Source organism: Dipodomys merriami, unplaced genomic scaffold (genome assembly GCF_024711535.1).
Source record: "Dipodomys merriami isolate MVZ:Mamm:240054 unplaced genomic scaffold, mDipMer1.0.p SCAF_3, whole genome shotgun sequence".
In the NCBI taxonomy this organism is placed as follows: domain Eukaryota; kingdom Metazoa; phylum Chordata; class Mammalia; order Rodentia; family Heteromyidae; genus Dipodomys; species Dipodomys merriami.
In genome coordinates, this window is record NW_027204492.1 from 13,535,756 (window position 1) to 13,550,013 (window position 14,258).

At 39.6% G+C, this 14,258-nt stretch overlaps 1 protein-coding gene across 6 annotated transcripts in view; it reads left to right on the forward strand.

The window, feature by feature from the left end:
• The window catches only part of Arhgef6 (Rac/Cdc42 guanine nucleotide exchange factor 6), a 118,773-nt gene that overhangs the window by 54,858 nt on the left and 49,657 nt on the right, over nucleotides 1-14,258 (forward strand). For 5 of the 6 annotated variants that reach the window (XM_070039649.1, XM_070039650.1, XM_070039648.1 and 2 more), the window contains one exon: nucleotides 13,008-13,102. In XM_070039649.1, the coding sequence (XP_069895750.1) occupies nucleotides 13,008-13,102 (95 nt within the window). Of the gene's footprint in view, nucleotides 1-8,932; nucleotides 9,024-13,007; nucleotides 13,103-14,258 lie in introns of those variants that run through there. The other variant, XM_070039652.1, reaches the window with a different exon arrangement.

Genomic DNA, 14,258 nt, shown 5'->3' on the forward strand with positions numbered 1-14,258 from the left:
CCTATGAGTCTTACCACCTAATAAATATGCTACTCATGAATTTGAGGGCAATTCTTTCCATTTCTGTGAGTAAGAAGCAATGACAGGACTGAGCATGATGTAAGTCATTAATTTGAATTATTGTAGTGAGCAATAGCTCAGCAAAGTTAAGATGATGATGATGATGATGATGATGATGATGATGATGATGATGGACAAATTTGAGGTTCAAATATTACCTTGCATTGGATAAAGATTAGAAGACAGGAGTCAGAAGAGTTTTTATTAACAGATATGCAATCTGTACTGTAACTTAAATAATAGCTTTACTGAGAGATAATTCACATACCATAAAATTTCATCCTTCACTGTTTTTTAAAAAATATGTTATCAGTTATTCCACGATCACCATTCTCGTACTCTAATTTTTCTTTTTTCTTTTGTCGGTTGTGGGGCTTGAATTTGGGGCCTGGATACTATCCCTGAGCATTTTTGCTCAAGGCTAGTACTCCACCACTTTGAACCATAGCACAACTTCTGGTTTTCTGGTGCTTAGTTGGAGATAAGACTCTCAACTTATGGTTTTCTGGTGCTTAATTGGAGAAAAGACTCTCATGGGCTTTCCTGCCTGGGCTAGCTTAGAACTTCAATCCTCAGATCTCAGCCTCCTGACTAGCTAGAATTACAGGTGTGAGCCCACTAGTGCTTGGCTTTCTACTCTAATTTTATATAATTTATATTACTTCACTAAGAAATCTCAGTAGAAATCCCTATTTTCTTCATTCTCTGTTAACCACTTACTTCCTGTCTGATTCTTTGGATGTTGCCTGTTCTAGAAGTTTCATATCAATGAAATTATATAATAATTGGTACTTTGTGTGGTGCTTCTTTCACTTAGCACAATAATTTCAAAGTTCATCCATTTGTAAAGTATATTAGTCCTTTTTCCTTTTTATGGCTGAATAACATTCCATTATATGGGTATACCAGTTTTGTTTTATCTATGTAGCAGTTTTTGGACCATACAATAATGTTGCTGTTACCATTAACATGTAGTCCTGGGGCTTGAACTCAGGGCCTGGGCACTGTCCCTGAGCTTTTACTCAAGGCTAGCACTCTACCACTTTAGCCACAGCACCACCTCTAGCCTTTTCTGTTTATATGGTACTGAGGAATTGAACCCAGGCCTTCAAGCATTCTACCACTAAGCCACATTGCCAGCCCTGTCCCTTAGCTTTTTAAAAGCTCAAGGCTGGCCCTCTACCATGCTTCCTTCTACTTCTGGTTTAGTTGATTCGAGGCTGTGATGTGGGAGAATATCATGGTGCCTGGAGCACATGGCAGAGGCTTTTCACCTTATGGCCAACAAGAAGCAGAAGGTCAAGACCTTCTCTTAATATTTCTTGCAAAGGCCGGATGCAGGTGGCTCACACCTGTAATCCTAGCTACTCAGGAGGCTGAGATCTGAGGATCACGGTTCAAAGCCAGCCAGGGCAGGAAAGTCCATGAGCCTCTTATGTCCAATAAACCACTAGACAGCCAGAAGTGGCACTGTAGCTCAAGTGGCAGAGCGCTAGCCTTGAGCTGAAGAGCTGAGGGATAGTGCCCAGACTCAGAGTTCAAGCCCCACGACCGACCAAAAAAAATATTTCTTGCAAAGGCAGCTTCCTAGTGACACTTTCTCACATTTTGGACTGTCCGGTTTGAATAATGATTTCAAGGAATATAGAATTCATGGTTAGTGTGTTTATTCAATCGCTTGACAATTTCACTACCTGTTGTCTTGGTTAATACAATCAGTAAATTTGAGGTCATTTTCACCCTAGAAAAATGACTTGATTTCACTATGGAAAGTGTATTTCTTTCCCAGTAAACTTTCTTATCATTTTCATTACATCCTCCCTGAATTTTGCTTCAATTCTTTCCTCACTAGACACAAAAATCAATGTAAATAGGTGTGCCGATTCTCTGGTAGCAACCCTATATCCACCAACAGGTAGGAAATAGTTCATCAACTGAAAGTAATTTAATAATTTTGAATATCTTTATGGTCTGTTCAGAATTCTTCTCTTGTCTAGAAGATTGTAAGTTTCTGGACAGCTTCTATGTCATCCAGCCATCAGGAGAAAGACATCTAGTGTACATTTGTCCTTTGTATTTATTGAGAAATGAATCATCCAAATGAGCTGGTAGGAGATAATAGGCTGGGCTTGCTCTGGAATACATGGGGTATATAAATCAATAGCACTAAGGCTGTGTCTAATCTTGAACCACTCCATTTTGTAAAGCAATAGTATTGACCTAAGCCATTCCATTTTGAGTGTAAGTACCAAAACAGAATGACTCTGTCTTATTTGTTAATGAATGAATGAATGAATGAATTTTGTGCAAATCCTTGGGCTTGAAATTAGGGCCCAGGTGCTGTTCCTAACTTTTTTCCTCAGGGCTGGTGCTCTACCACTTGAGCCACAGCTCCACTTCTTGCTCATTGGTGGTTAGAGATAAGAATATCATGGATTTTCCTGTTGCAACTGGCTTCAAACTTTGATCCTCACATCTCAGCCTCCTGAGCAGCTAGGATTATTAGGTATGAGCCACCAGTGCCCGACTATATCTTGTTTATGCAAGTAAACAGGTAGCATCTGGATAGACTGATAAATACTTTAACTTACAAACATGGGAATGCATGGGAGAATCAGACCTATATCAGAAAAACCACATAGGGATATTTTGTCTGTTTTTTCACTGGAACAACCTCACTGAAGTGTGACTGTGCTCTTTTTAACTTGGGCCCTCAGATGTTCCCAACTCTCAAATTTGTCTGTATAGGGCCTCTAGCAATTTTTCAATTGCAGTTTAGGCTTTCCTACCTTGCTCCTATGTCCATTGCAGGCTTCTTTTTGTAGGTCTCTGCCCTGGAAAGTTGTAATCCTCCTTATCAGCTTGTCTTTCTGCCTTTTGGAATAGCAGTGTTCTCTGTAATCATCCTATGATAGGTCTAAGAAAATTTGTTTGCCTTGTTTTTTTTTTTTTTCATTTTTGCCTTGATATTACCTTCTTGTTAGGCTAATGATTTCCTAATGATTTCCAAGCTCCTTGCATGCTAGACTGGAAAACAGAGAAAAGTTTTTCCTTTTTTTGATCATTTTCTTCTTTATTTTATGGCACAAAAAGCAGTGACTATATCTTTAATCACCAATGTTATTTAAAATTATTCATCAGAGCTGGGCACCAGTGACTCACGCCTGTAATCCTAGATACTCAGGAGGCTGAGATCTGAGGATCGCGATTCAAAGCCAGCCCGGGCAGGAAAGTCCATGAGACTCCAATAAAGCACTAGAAAATTGGAAGTGGTACTGTGGCTCAAGTGGTAGAGAGCTCACTTGAACTTGAAAAATGCAAGGACAGCACCCAAGCCTAGAGTTCAAGTCCCATGACCAACAACAAAAAAAGGAAAAATAAAAAAAGAAATTATTCATCAGAAAACTTAATATAATTCTTATTTTAAATGGGCATCAATAACAATAGTGTTTCCTTTAAGCACCTGTTTAAACTATAGTACCTCAATTTGTGTGTGTGTGTGTGTGTGTGTGTGTGTGTGTTTGTGTGTGTTGGTACTGGAGCTTTACTTCAAACCTGGTGTCTGCTGTCTTTCCTTTAGCTCCCCCCCCTTTTTTTCTTTTTTTAAAATGTTTTTATTGTAAAAATATTGTACAAAGGGGCTACAGTTACATGAGTAAGGTAATGAGTACATTTCCTATCGAGCATTGTTACCTCCTCCTTTGTTTTTCCCCTACCATCCCCGCCCTCCCCACCTCCCAAACTCCTCCCCCCAAAGTTGTAAAGTTCATTTTCAACATAGTGTCTTGTACATCTCATTGTCACAATGGGTCAACCTGTATCCTTATTTCAGCATTTATTTTCAACATGGCTTATTTCAGCATTTTATTATTTTGCTTCCCCTCCCCAAATTAGAAAAATGTATATATAAGATGCAGGACACCAGAATGAAATACAGTAAAAACAGAGGTTTTACTGTGGGGGAAGAACCTATGAAAGAAACAAAAAAAATCACACAGTACATTATAAATATGTTAAAAACAACAGCAAGAAAAAAAACCCACTTGTGTCCCTATCTTGGGGTACATTTTGCTTAACATCATCTTATCTGGTCATATGTACATAGTGTTTGACTTTTTCTGCTTGTCCTAGACATATACTAGTTATTGCAAATAAGGGAAACCATGGGACCTATGTTTCTTTGGGCCTGGCTTACTTCATTTAATATAATTTTTTCCAAGTCTTTCCATTTCCTAACAAATGGGGCAATGTCATTCTTTCTGATGGAAGCATAAAATTCCATTGTGTTTGTGTATGTGTGTGTGTGTGTGTGTGTGTGTGACATTTTCTTGATCCATTCATCTACTGAGGGACATCTGGATTTCTTCGATGAACATAGTTGTGCTGGTAGCTTTAGTATAGCCTTGTTTGTGATCATTTGGGTAAATGCCCAAAAGTGGGATTGCTGGGTCATAGGGGAGCTCTATGTGGAGTCTTTTGAGGAACCTCCACACTGCTTTCCAAAGTGGTTGAACAAGTTTATACTCCCACCAACAATGCAGTAAGGTTCCCTTCTGGCTATATCCCCTCCAGCATCTGTTGTTATTAGAGTTCTAGATTATAGCCATTCTAACTGGGGTGAGGTGAAATCTCAATGTTCTTTTGATTTGCATTTCTTTTATGGCTAGAGAAGTTGAGGATTTCTTCATGTGTTTATTGGCCATTCTTATTTTCTCTTCAGAGAAGTTTCTCTTTAAGTCTTTAGCCCATTTATTTATCAGGCAATTGTTTCTTTGAGGATTTGTTGTTGGGGGATTTAATTTTTTGAGTTCTAAGTATACTTAGATATGAGACCCTTGTCCATTGTATGGCTAGTGAAGTTCTCCCAATCCATGGGCTTTCTATTGATCTTGCTAGCTATGTCCTTTGCCATGCAGAAGTTCTGCAGTTTCATGCAATCCCATTTGTCCAACCTTTCTTTGATTTGTTTTTGTTTTGTTTCTAGGACTTTCGGTCGTGGGGTTTGAACTCTGGGCTTGGGCGCTGTCCTTGTGCTCTTCAGCTCAAGGTGAGCGCTCTACCACTTGAGCCACAGCACCACTTCCGGTTTTCTAGTGGTTTATTGGAGATAAGAGTCTCACGAACTTTCCTGCCTGGGCTGGCTTTGAACCGTGATCCTCAGATCTCAGCCTCCAGAGTAGCTAGGATTACAGGCGTGAGCCACGGGTGCCTGGCGTTTCTAGGTCTTTATTAAGAAAATTTCTGCTTGTGCCAAGGACCCCCTAGAGTTTCTCCTATTCCTTCCTGTAATGTTTTCAGGGTGTCTGCTTTTACTTCGAGGTCTTTGATTCATTTGGAGTTGATTCTGGTGCAGATCTAACATTAGTTTTCTACAGATGTTTAACCAATTTTTTTCCAGCACCATTTACTAAAGAGGCTTTCTTCCATCTCCTACTTTTTGGCTCTCTTATCAAAGATTATGTGGCTATAGGTCTGTTGGTTCATTTCTGGATCTTTAGTTCTATTCCATTGGTCCTGAGGTCTGTTCTTGTGCCAGTACCTAGCTGTTTTGATTACTATGGCTTTGTAGTAGAATTTGAAATTTGATATTGATATTCCTCCAGCACTGTTCATCTGGTAAGGATCATTTTTGCTATTCGGGGTCTTTTATTGTTCCATATAAATTTTTGGGTTGCTTCTTCTATTTCATTGAAGAATGAGGTTGGGATATTGATAGGTATCGCATTGAATTTGTAGATAGCCTTGGGAAGTATTGCCATTTTCATGACGTTAATACTCCCAGTCCAGGTGTATGGGAGGTTTTCCACTTCCTAAGTTCTGCTTTAATTTCCTTTTTTTCAGTTTTTCAAAGTTTTAATTGTAAAGGTCCTTCACGTCTTTAGTTAACTCCTAGGTATTTTATTTATTTATTTATTTATTTATTTATTTATTTATTTTTGGGGATCAGGTTGTGAGGCCTGAACTCTGGACCTGGGCACTGTCCCTCAGCTCTTCAGCTCAAGGCTAGCACTCTACCACTTGAGCCACAGCACCACTTCCGGCTTTTTCTGCTTATGTGGTGCTGAGGAATCGAACCCAGGGCCTCATGCATGCAAGGCAAGCACTCTACCACTGAGCCACCTTCCCAGCCCCTGGTATTTTATTTTTTGTGGGGCTATTACAAAAGGAATTGCTTTCCTGATTTCAGCCACGCCCTTCTCCTTGTTGGAATACAGAAAAGCCATTGATTTTTGAGGGTTAATTTTATACCCTGCTACTTTACCAAAGTTTTGAATCAGCTCGAGTAATTTGGGAATGGAGTCCGTCGTATTCTTTAAATATAAGATCATGTCATCTGCAAAGAAGAAGAATTTACTTTATCTTTCCCTATTTGGATTCCCTTTATGTTTGCATCTTGTCTTTGTCTTATTGCTGTAGCTAGGCATTCTAATACTAAATTGAAGAGATGTGGAGAGAGTGGACATCCTTGTCTTGTTCCTGTGTTTAGAGGAAATGGCTTTAGCTTTTTGTCATTAAGTGTAATGCTGGCTGTAGGTTTTTTATACACAGCCTTTATTATATTCAGGAATATTCCATGGATTCCTAATTTTTCCATAGCCTTCATCATAAAGAGGTGTTGGATTTTGTCAAATGCTTTTTTTCTGAATCTATTGAGATAATCATGTGGTTATTATCCTTGCTCTTGTTGATGTGATGAATTATATTAATTGATTTGCATATATTGAACAAGCTTTGCATCCCTGAGATGAATCCTGTATGATTGTGGTATATGATTTTTTTTTTGTTGGTCATTGGGCCTGAACTCTTTGGGCCTGGGCACTATCCCTCAGCTCTTCAGCTCAAGGCTAGTGCTCCACTAGTTGAGCCATAGCACCACTTCTGGCTTTTTCTGCTTATGTGGTGCTGAGGAATTGGTAAGCACTCTACCACTGAGCCATCTTCCCAGCCCAATGTATATTATTTTTTTGAAGAGTTGTTGAAGTCGATTGGCCAGAATTTTGTTGAGGAGTTTTGCATGGATGTTCATCAAAGAAATGGGTCTATAGTTCTCTTTCTTTGATGAGTCCCTGCCTGTTTTGGGGATGAGGGTTATGATGACTTCATAGAAAGAGTTTGGTAGTGAACTTTCACTTTCAATTTCATTGAAGAGTTGGAGGATTATTGGTGTCAACTCTGCTTTGAAGGCCTTGTAGAATTCTGCTGTAAGTCCATCCAATCCTAGGCTTTTCTTGAGTGGGAGGTCTCTTATTGCTGTTGCTATTACAATGCTTGATATGGATCTGTTAAGTTGGTTTAACTCATCTTGGTTTAGTTTCGGCATGTCAATATTTGGTAGAAAATCGTCCATTTCATCCAGATTCTCAAACTTATTAGCATAAAGGTTTGAGAAGTATTCCCTTAAAATGTTCTGAATCTTTTTTCCCCCCTGTGGTGATGTTTCCATTCTCATCTGAGTTTGTTTATTTGGGTGTGTTCTCTTTTTTTTCTGATAAGATTTTCTAAGGGTCTGTCAATTTTGTTAAATTTTTCGAAGAACCAACTCTTTGTTTTGTTGATTCTGTTTTTTGTTTTTTGGATTCTAATTCATTTAATTCTGATTTAATTTTAATTGTTTCCAGCTACTGGATTCCTTCAGCTTTTTTTAAAAAATAATATTTATTGAAATGAACTCCAGGAAATGGGAACAAGTGATTTTTTTTTCTTTTTCTTTTTTTTGGGGGGGTCCGGTCGTGGGGCCTGAACTCTGGGCCTGGGCACTGTCCCTCAGCTCTTCAGCTCAAGGCTAGTGCTCTACTACTTGAGCCGCAACCCCACTTCCGGCTTTTTTCTTTTTGCTTATGTGGTGCTGAGGAATCGAACCCAGGGCCTCATGCATGCAAGGCAAGCACTCTACCACTGAGCCAACTTCCCAGCCCTGGATTCCTTCAGCTTTTTAAGTCTGATGCTTTACCATTTGTTATAGCTCTACTTCTGATATTTTGCTGATTAATTAGAGATAAGTCTCACAGACTTTCCTAAAAGGGCTGATTTCAAACCACAACCCTCTGATCTCAGCCTCCTGAGTAGCTAGGATTATAGCATAAACCACCAGTGCATGACTTCCCTAAGTTTCTTTATTGTGTCTCATTTTACTTCATCTTGAAATAGTTTTCTAGAGTCTTGTGTTCTATTTGACCTTTCTATAGGGGATAGCATTCCAACAATATCACTGGATTAATTCCAGAGAGCATCAGGATCTTCAGACCTCTAGGTTTACAGTTTTATTTTAAATTTATTAAAACAAATGGTGACAGGGTTTTACTATGTAGCCCAGGCTGGGCTCAAATCTGTGATTCCCCCTGCCTCAGCCTTCTAAGTGCTATAGTTTTACGGAAAAGTTTCTGAGAAATAAAGGAACTGAAAGTAGACACAAGTGTCTGCAAGTAGTGGCTATAATTTAATTATTAGCTTTTGAAGATACCTTGTGGATTTTGGCCTGTGGCCCCAAGTGATTCTCAACTGGGATGATATTGCTCTTCAGGTGATATTTGACACTGTTTGAATACATTTTTGGTTGTTGTAACTGAGAAGTGAATTGGAATGCAGTTGACATGTAGTGGGAAGAGAACATGGATACTGCAAAACATTCCATAATGCACACGACATTCCTCCATGACAGAAGAAATCTCTCTAGTATGAAATATCAACACTGCTGTATTGAGAAACACTGAACCTCTTAACTGTTTCCCACCCACCAGTATCTGCCTAGGCAGTATCTTACTACCTAGTCACAATGGACTCTGATGTATCACACATGTCATAATCTGACATGTCATGATCTGTTGAGCCTTAAAACCAAAGCAACCTGCCAGCTGCTGGCAGAGTCAAGATAATCATCCGCCAGACCAGCTGTTTCCCAGTAAGCCACAGTTCCTGCATCTTCCACTTCTTCCAACAAAAAACTGATCATCATGCACTGCCTTGTGAGTACAGCCAGCCTTTGTTATTGACAAAGAATTGGTTCTAGGACCCTAGTGACTACTAAATTCTGTGACTGACCACATGAAATGATAAGGTACTGGCATAGAATGTAGGCATACTGTTTTATAAATATATTGTGTGTGTATGCCAGTACTAGGTCTTGAACTCAAGGCCTGGATATTGTGTTGCTGCTTTTTGTTGCTTAAGACTAGTATTCTACCTCTGGAGTCAAGCTCTGCTTCTGGCGTTTTGGTAAGACTAGTATTCTACCTCTGGAGTCAAGCTCTGCTTCTGGCGTTTTGGTGGTTAACTGGAGGGAGATAACAGTTTCACAGATTTTCCTCCTTAGGCTGGCTTTGAATCGTGATACTCAGATCTTAGGCCCCTGAGTAGCTAGGATTACAGGTGTGAATCACTCATGCCCAGCTCTGTCCAATATATTATAATCTCTAGGTTTCCCAGTAACTAATACCAAATGAGCATTTGTTGTACCGTATTGTTTAGGGAAGAAAAAGTTCTACATATCTTCAGTACAATTGCAATTTCATTTATTTATTTAAATTTCTAGTTTTAATAATAAATGTCTGCTCTTTCTTAGTCAATGTAGCTGAAGATTTCTGTCTTATAAATCTTGTCAAAGAATCAGCATTGAGAGCTGGGAAGGTGGCTCAGTGGTAGAGCGCTTGCCTTGCATGCATGAGGCCCTGGGTTCGATTCTTCAGCACCACATAAGCAAAAAGAAAAAAGCTGGAAGTGGCGCTGTGGCTCAAGTGGTAGAACGCTAGCCTTGAGCTGAAGAGCTCAGGGACAGCGCCCAGGCCCAGAGTTCAGGCCTCAGGACCAGACCCCCCCCCCCAAAAAAAAAAAAAAAAGAATCAGCATTGATTTCATTTGTTGATTAAGATCACAATTCTTACTTTTAACTGACAAATTGTATATCTTTATCATATACAATATGTTTTTAATTGTAAAATGTCTTCATTTTGTTAATATATACAATTTCATATAATTATCATTTTTGTAATAAGAATGCCTAAACATCTACTTTCAGAAATTTTGAAGAACATACTGCATTGTTATCATCATTATCATGTTATACAACCCTTGATCTTATACCTCCTCATTGAAATTTGTATTCTTGACCAACATAATTCTAATCCTCCACCCATGCCTGGTTGAGGCTGGTATGAGGGCTTGAACTCTGGGCCTTGAGCTCTGGGTTGGCTTTTTCTGCTAGTGGCTGGTGCTTTACCACTTGAACCATGTCTCCAGTTCCTTCTTTTTGCTGGTTAATTAGACATAAGAGACTTCTGGATTGTCTGCCTAAGCTAACTTTGACCTGTGATCTCAGATCTCAGCTTCCTGAGTAGTTAGGATTCTAGATGTGAACCACTAACCCTTGGAACTAGTGAATTTTTTTTTCAAATTTTATTGTTATTATAAAGGTCATGTACAGAAAGATTATAATTACATGAGTCAGGTAATAATTCCTTTCGCACAATGTCTTCTGTTCCATTATTCTCTCCCAGTCCCTCTCATCAATGTAATTTTTGCCAGTCCAGGGGCTTGAACTCAGAGCCTGGGCATTGTCCCTGAGCTTCTTTTGCTCAAGGATAGTACTCTACAACTTGAGTCATAGAGCCACTTCTGACTTTTTCTGTTTATATGGTACTGAGGAATTGAACCCAGGACTTCATGCATGCTAGGCAAGCACTCTACCACTAAGCCACATTCCCAGACCAACTAATGTAATTTTTAAAAGCTATTTTCAATCTGTTGTTTGGTTGAATCTTGGAGATGTGGACATAGAATCAAACGAATATTTTTTTATCAGTCCTGGAGACTTGAACTCAGGGTCTAAACACTGTCCCTTATCTTTTTCACACAAGATTGGCACTTTACCAATTGAGTACAGCTTCATTCTCAGATTTTTTTTTTTTTTTTTTTTTTTTTTTTTGCTGTTTGTCATGGGGCTTGAACTCAGGGCCTCGGAGCTGTCCCTAAGTAAGCTCTTTTGCACTCTACCACTTTGGGCCACAATGCCACTTCTGGTTTTCTGTTGGTTAACTGGAGATAGTCTCATGGACTTTCTTGCTCAGGTTGGCTTTGAACCATGATCTCAGCCTCTCAGATCTCAGCCTCCTGAGTTGCTGGGATTATAGGCATGAGCCCCCAGCACCCAACAACTTCCAGGTTTTTGCTAGTTAATTGGACATAAGAATCTCATGGAGGGGCTGGGAAGGTGGCTCACTGGAAGAGTGTTTGCCTCACATGCATGAGGCCCTGGGTTTGATTCCTCAGCACCACATAAACAAAAAAAAACCCAGAAGTGGCCCTGTGGCTCAAGTGGTAGAGCACTAGCTTTGAGCTGAAGAGCTGAGGGATAGTGCCCAGGCCCAGAATTCAAGCCCCACAACTGACAAAAAAAAAAAAGAGTCTCATGGAGTTTCTTGCCTGGGCTACTTTTGAACTGCAAGCCTCAGATCTCAGTCTTCTCAATAGTTAGGATTAAGCCACTTGGGCCTGGCTGAACCCAGCAAATATGAAGCCATAGATTTCATTGAGTCAACTGTGATGTCTGGGATTTTGGGACACTCCCGGGTTTTTCCTGACAACAATGCCTCATCCTTTCGTGTCATTCTTTATTTAATGTCTCCCTCTGAAAAGAAAGAAATTCTGTGGGCAGCACAGGAATTGTCTGAGTATTTTTAATATGATTTTATTGTTATTATTAAGGTATTTATGGAGGAGTTACCACTTCACAGTTCAGTTTATGCATATATTTCTCTTTTGGACAATGTTACCTGTTCCTTTGCTCCCCTCCCCGCCCCCATTTTCCCCTCCTGTCCCTGCCTAAGTAGTTCATTTTCCATATAATATATACTGAATAACATGATTACATTTATTTATCTTTTCTCCCTCCTTTTTGTGTCCTCTTCTATACCCTAAGAAGCAGAAAAAGAAAATAAAAAGTACACATAGCAAAAACAACTGGTTCTTAGTGGGTTTTTTTTTTTTTTGTCAGTCATGGGGCTTGAACTCTGGGCCTGGCTGTTGTCCCTCACCTCTTCAGCTCAAGGCCAGTGCTCTACCACTTGAGCCACAGTACCACTTACAGTTTCCTGGTGGTTAACTGGAGATAAGTGTCTCATGGACATTTCTGCCCAGGCTGGCTTTGAACTGCAACCTTAAGATCTCAGCCTTCTGAGTAGCTAGGAGTACAGGTATGAGCTACCGGCACCCAACATTCTTTGTATTTTTTTTTGTATGTGTGTCCAGGCTTGGGCTTGAACTCAGGGCCTAGGCACAGTCCCTGAGCTTATTTTGCTCAAGGCTAGCACTCTACGACTTGAGCCACAGTGCCACATCTGGCTTTATCTGTGTATGTGGTACTGAGGAATTGAACCTAGGGTTTCATGCATGCTAGGCAAGCACTCTACCTACAATGATCCTACAATATGTTGTGCAAGAAAACTTATGGGCCCATACATTGTTTTGTCTATAGAATTTTATGTTATGCTACCAATAAATACAATATTATTTCTCTTGAATTCCTCATACTTTTACTTCTTTTTCTATTTGAATTCATCATATGACAATCTTTTAACTTTAGTCTAAGATAAGTTGTTTCAATCCGGCTTAAAATTTACTAGATCTCCAGTTTGGTTTTTGCTAACTGATACTTTTCCTCAGGATAAAATTATTTTGGACAATACTCTGTAAAGGGCAGGTCTTTAAGTTCTGGATAACTGGAAACTTGTGTGAAATTTTGTGTTTGTGTGAGTTATACAGTGCAACCAATTGTCATACAATCATGAAAGTACTTTGCTAGATTGAAGTAAAGTGCTTTGAGATTTTGTGGTACTTACAATGCTAACCTGAGTGAATAGGACCCCTTTTCCTAGTAATTTGTTTACAATATAAAGCTGTATTTGAACTTGGACTCTTTTGATAATTAAAATACCTTGACCTTTGTTTTGCCACAGGTCTTACAGAACATCTTGGACACCGAGAAAGAATATGCTAAAGAACTCCAGTCTCTGCTTGTTACTTACCTAAGACCCTTGCAGTCCAATAACAAGTAAGATTTTAATTTTAAACCCTAGTTAAGGGCTGGGAAGATGGCTCAGTGGTAGAGTGCTTGCCTTGCATACTTGAGGCCCTGGGTTCGATTCCTTAGCACCACATAAGCAGAAAAAATGCTGGAAGTGGTGCTGTGGCTCAAGTGGTAGGGTGCTAGCCTTGAGCTGAAGAGCTGAGGGACAGTGCCCAGGCCCAGAGTTCAGGCCCACGACTGACAAACAATAGCAACAACAACAACAACAAAACCCTAGTGAAATAAAGCCAGATAATGTCAGCATATGGAGTCATTACTCTTATGTCACTGAATAATTGATTTTGCCCTTTAGAAGAATTTCCACAGATCACAGGTTGCCAAGAACATAGTCAGGGCAACAGAAATTATGCAAGATGTTGCTTTTGGAAAGCTTAGCTGGCTTTTATGAGGAAGGGATGAATATATCTGGATTTCCACATGTTATCATTTTTATCTTGTATATTTCTTGCCTATTGTGCACTTAGAATTTGATAAACTTAAATATTTTAAGCACTATAATTTTTCCATATTTGTGGGAAATAATGTGATATTTCCGTTGCATCTGAGCAATGTGTAATGATCAGATTACGTCATTGCTATGCCTCTCACCTCATCCATATGCCATTTCTTCTTTGTGTTGGGAACTTTAAAAATCCTTTCCACTAGCTATGTTAACAGCTACAAGAAATTGTTGCCAATCACAGCTAACCTGATGTGCTATAGAGCATTAGATGTTATCTTTCTTATCAAGCTGCACCCTGAGGTCTGTTTATATCTTTTCTCCATCTCTTCTGTTCCTTCACTTCTAGCTCAGACTCTGCTAACCTCTATTCCACTCTCTGCCTCTGAGATTTTTTTGGTTTTGCTTCTACATATCTTGTCCCTTTTTTGTGTATCAGTACTGGGGCTTAAACTCAGGGCCTAGGTGTTGTCACTTAGTTTTCTTTTTCTTTCTGTCTTTTTTTTTTGGTCGGTGTGGGGCTTGAACTCTGGGCCTGGGCGCTGTCCCTGACCTCTTCAGCTCAAGGCGAGCGCTCTACCACTTGAGCTACAGCACCACTTCTGGTTTTCTAGTGGTTTAGTGGAGATTGGAGTCTCTAGGTCTTTCCTGCCCGGGGCTGGCTTTGAACTGTGATCCTCA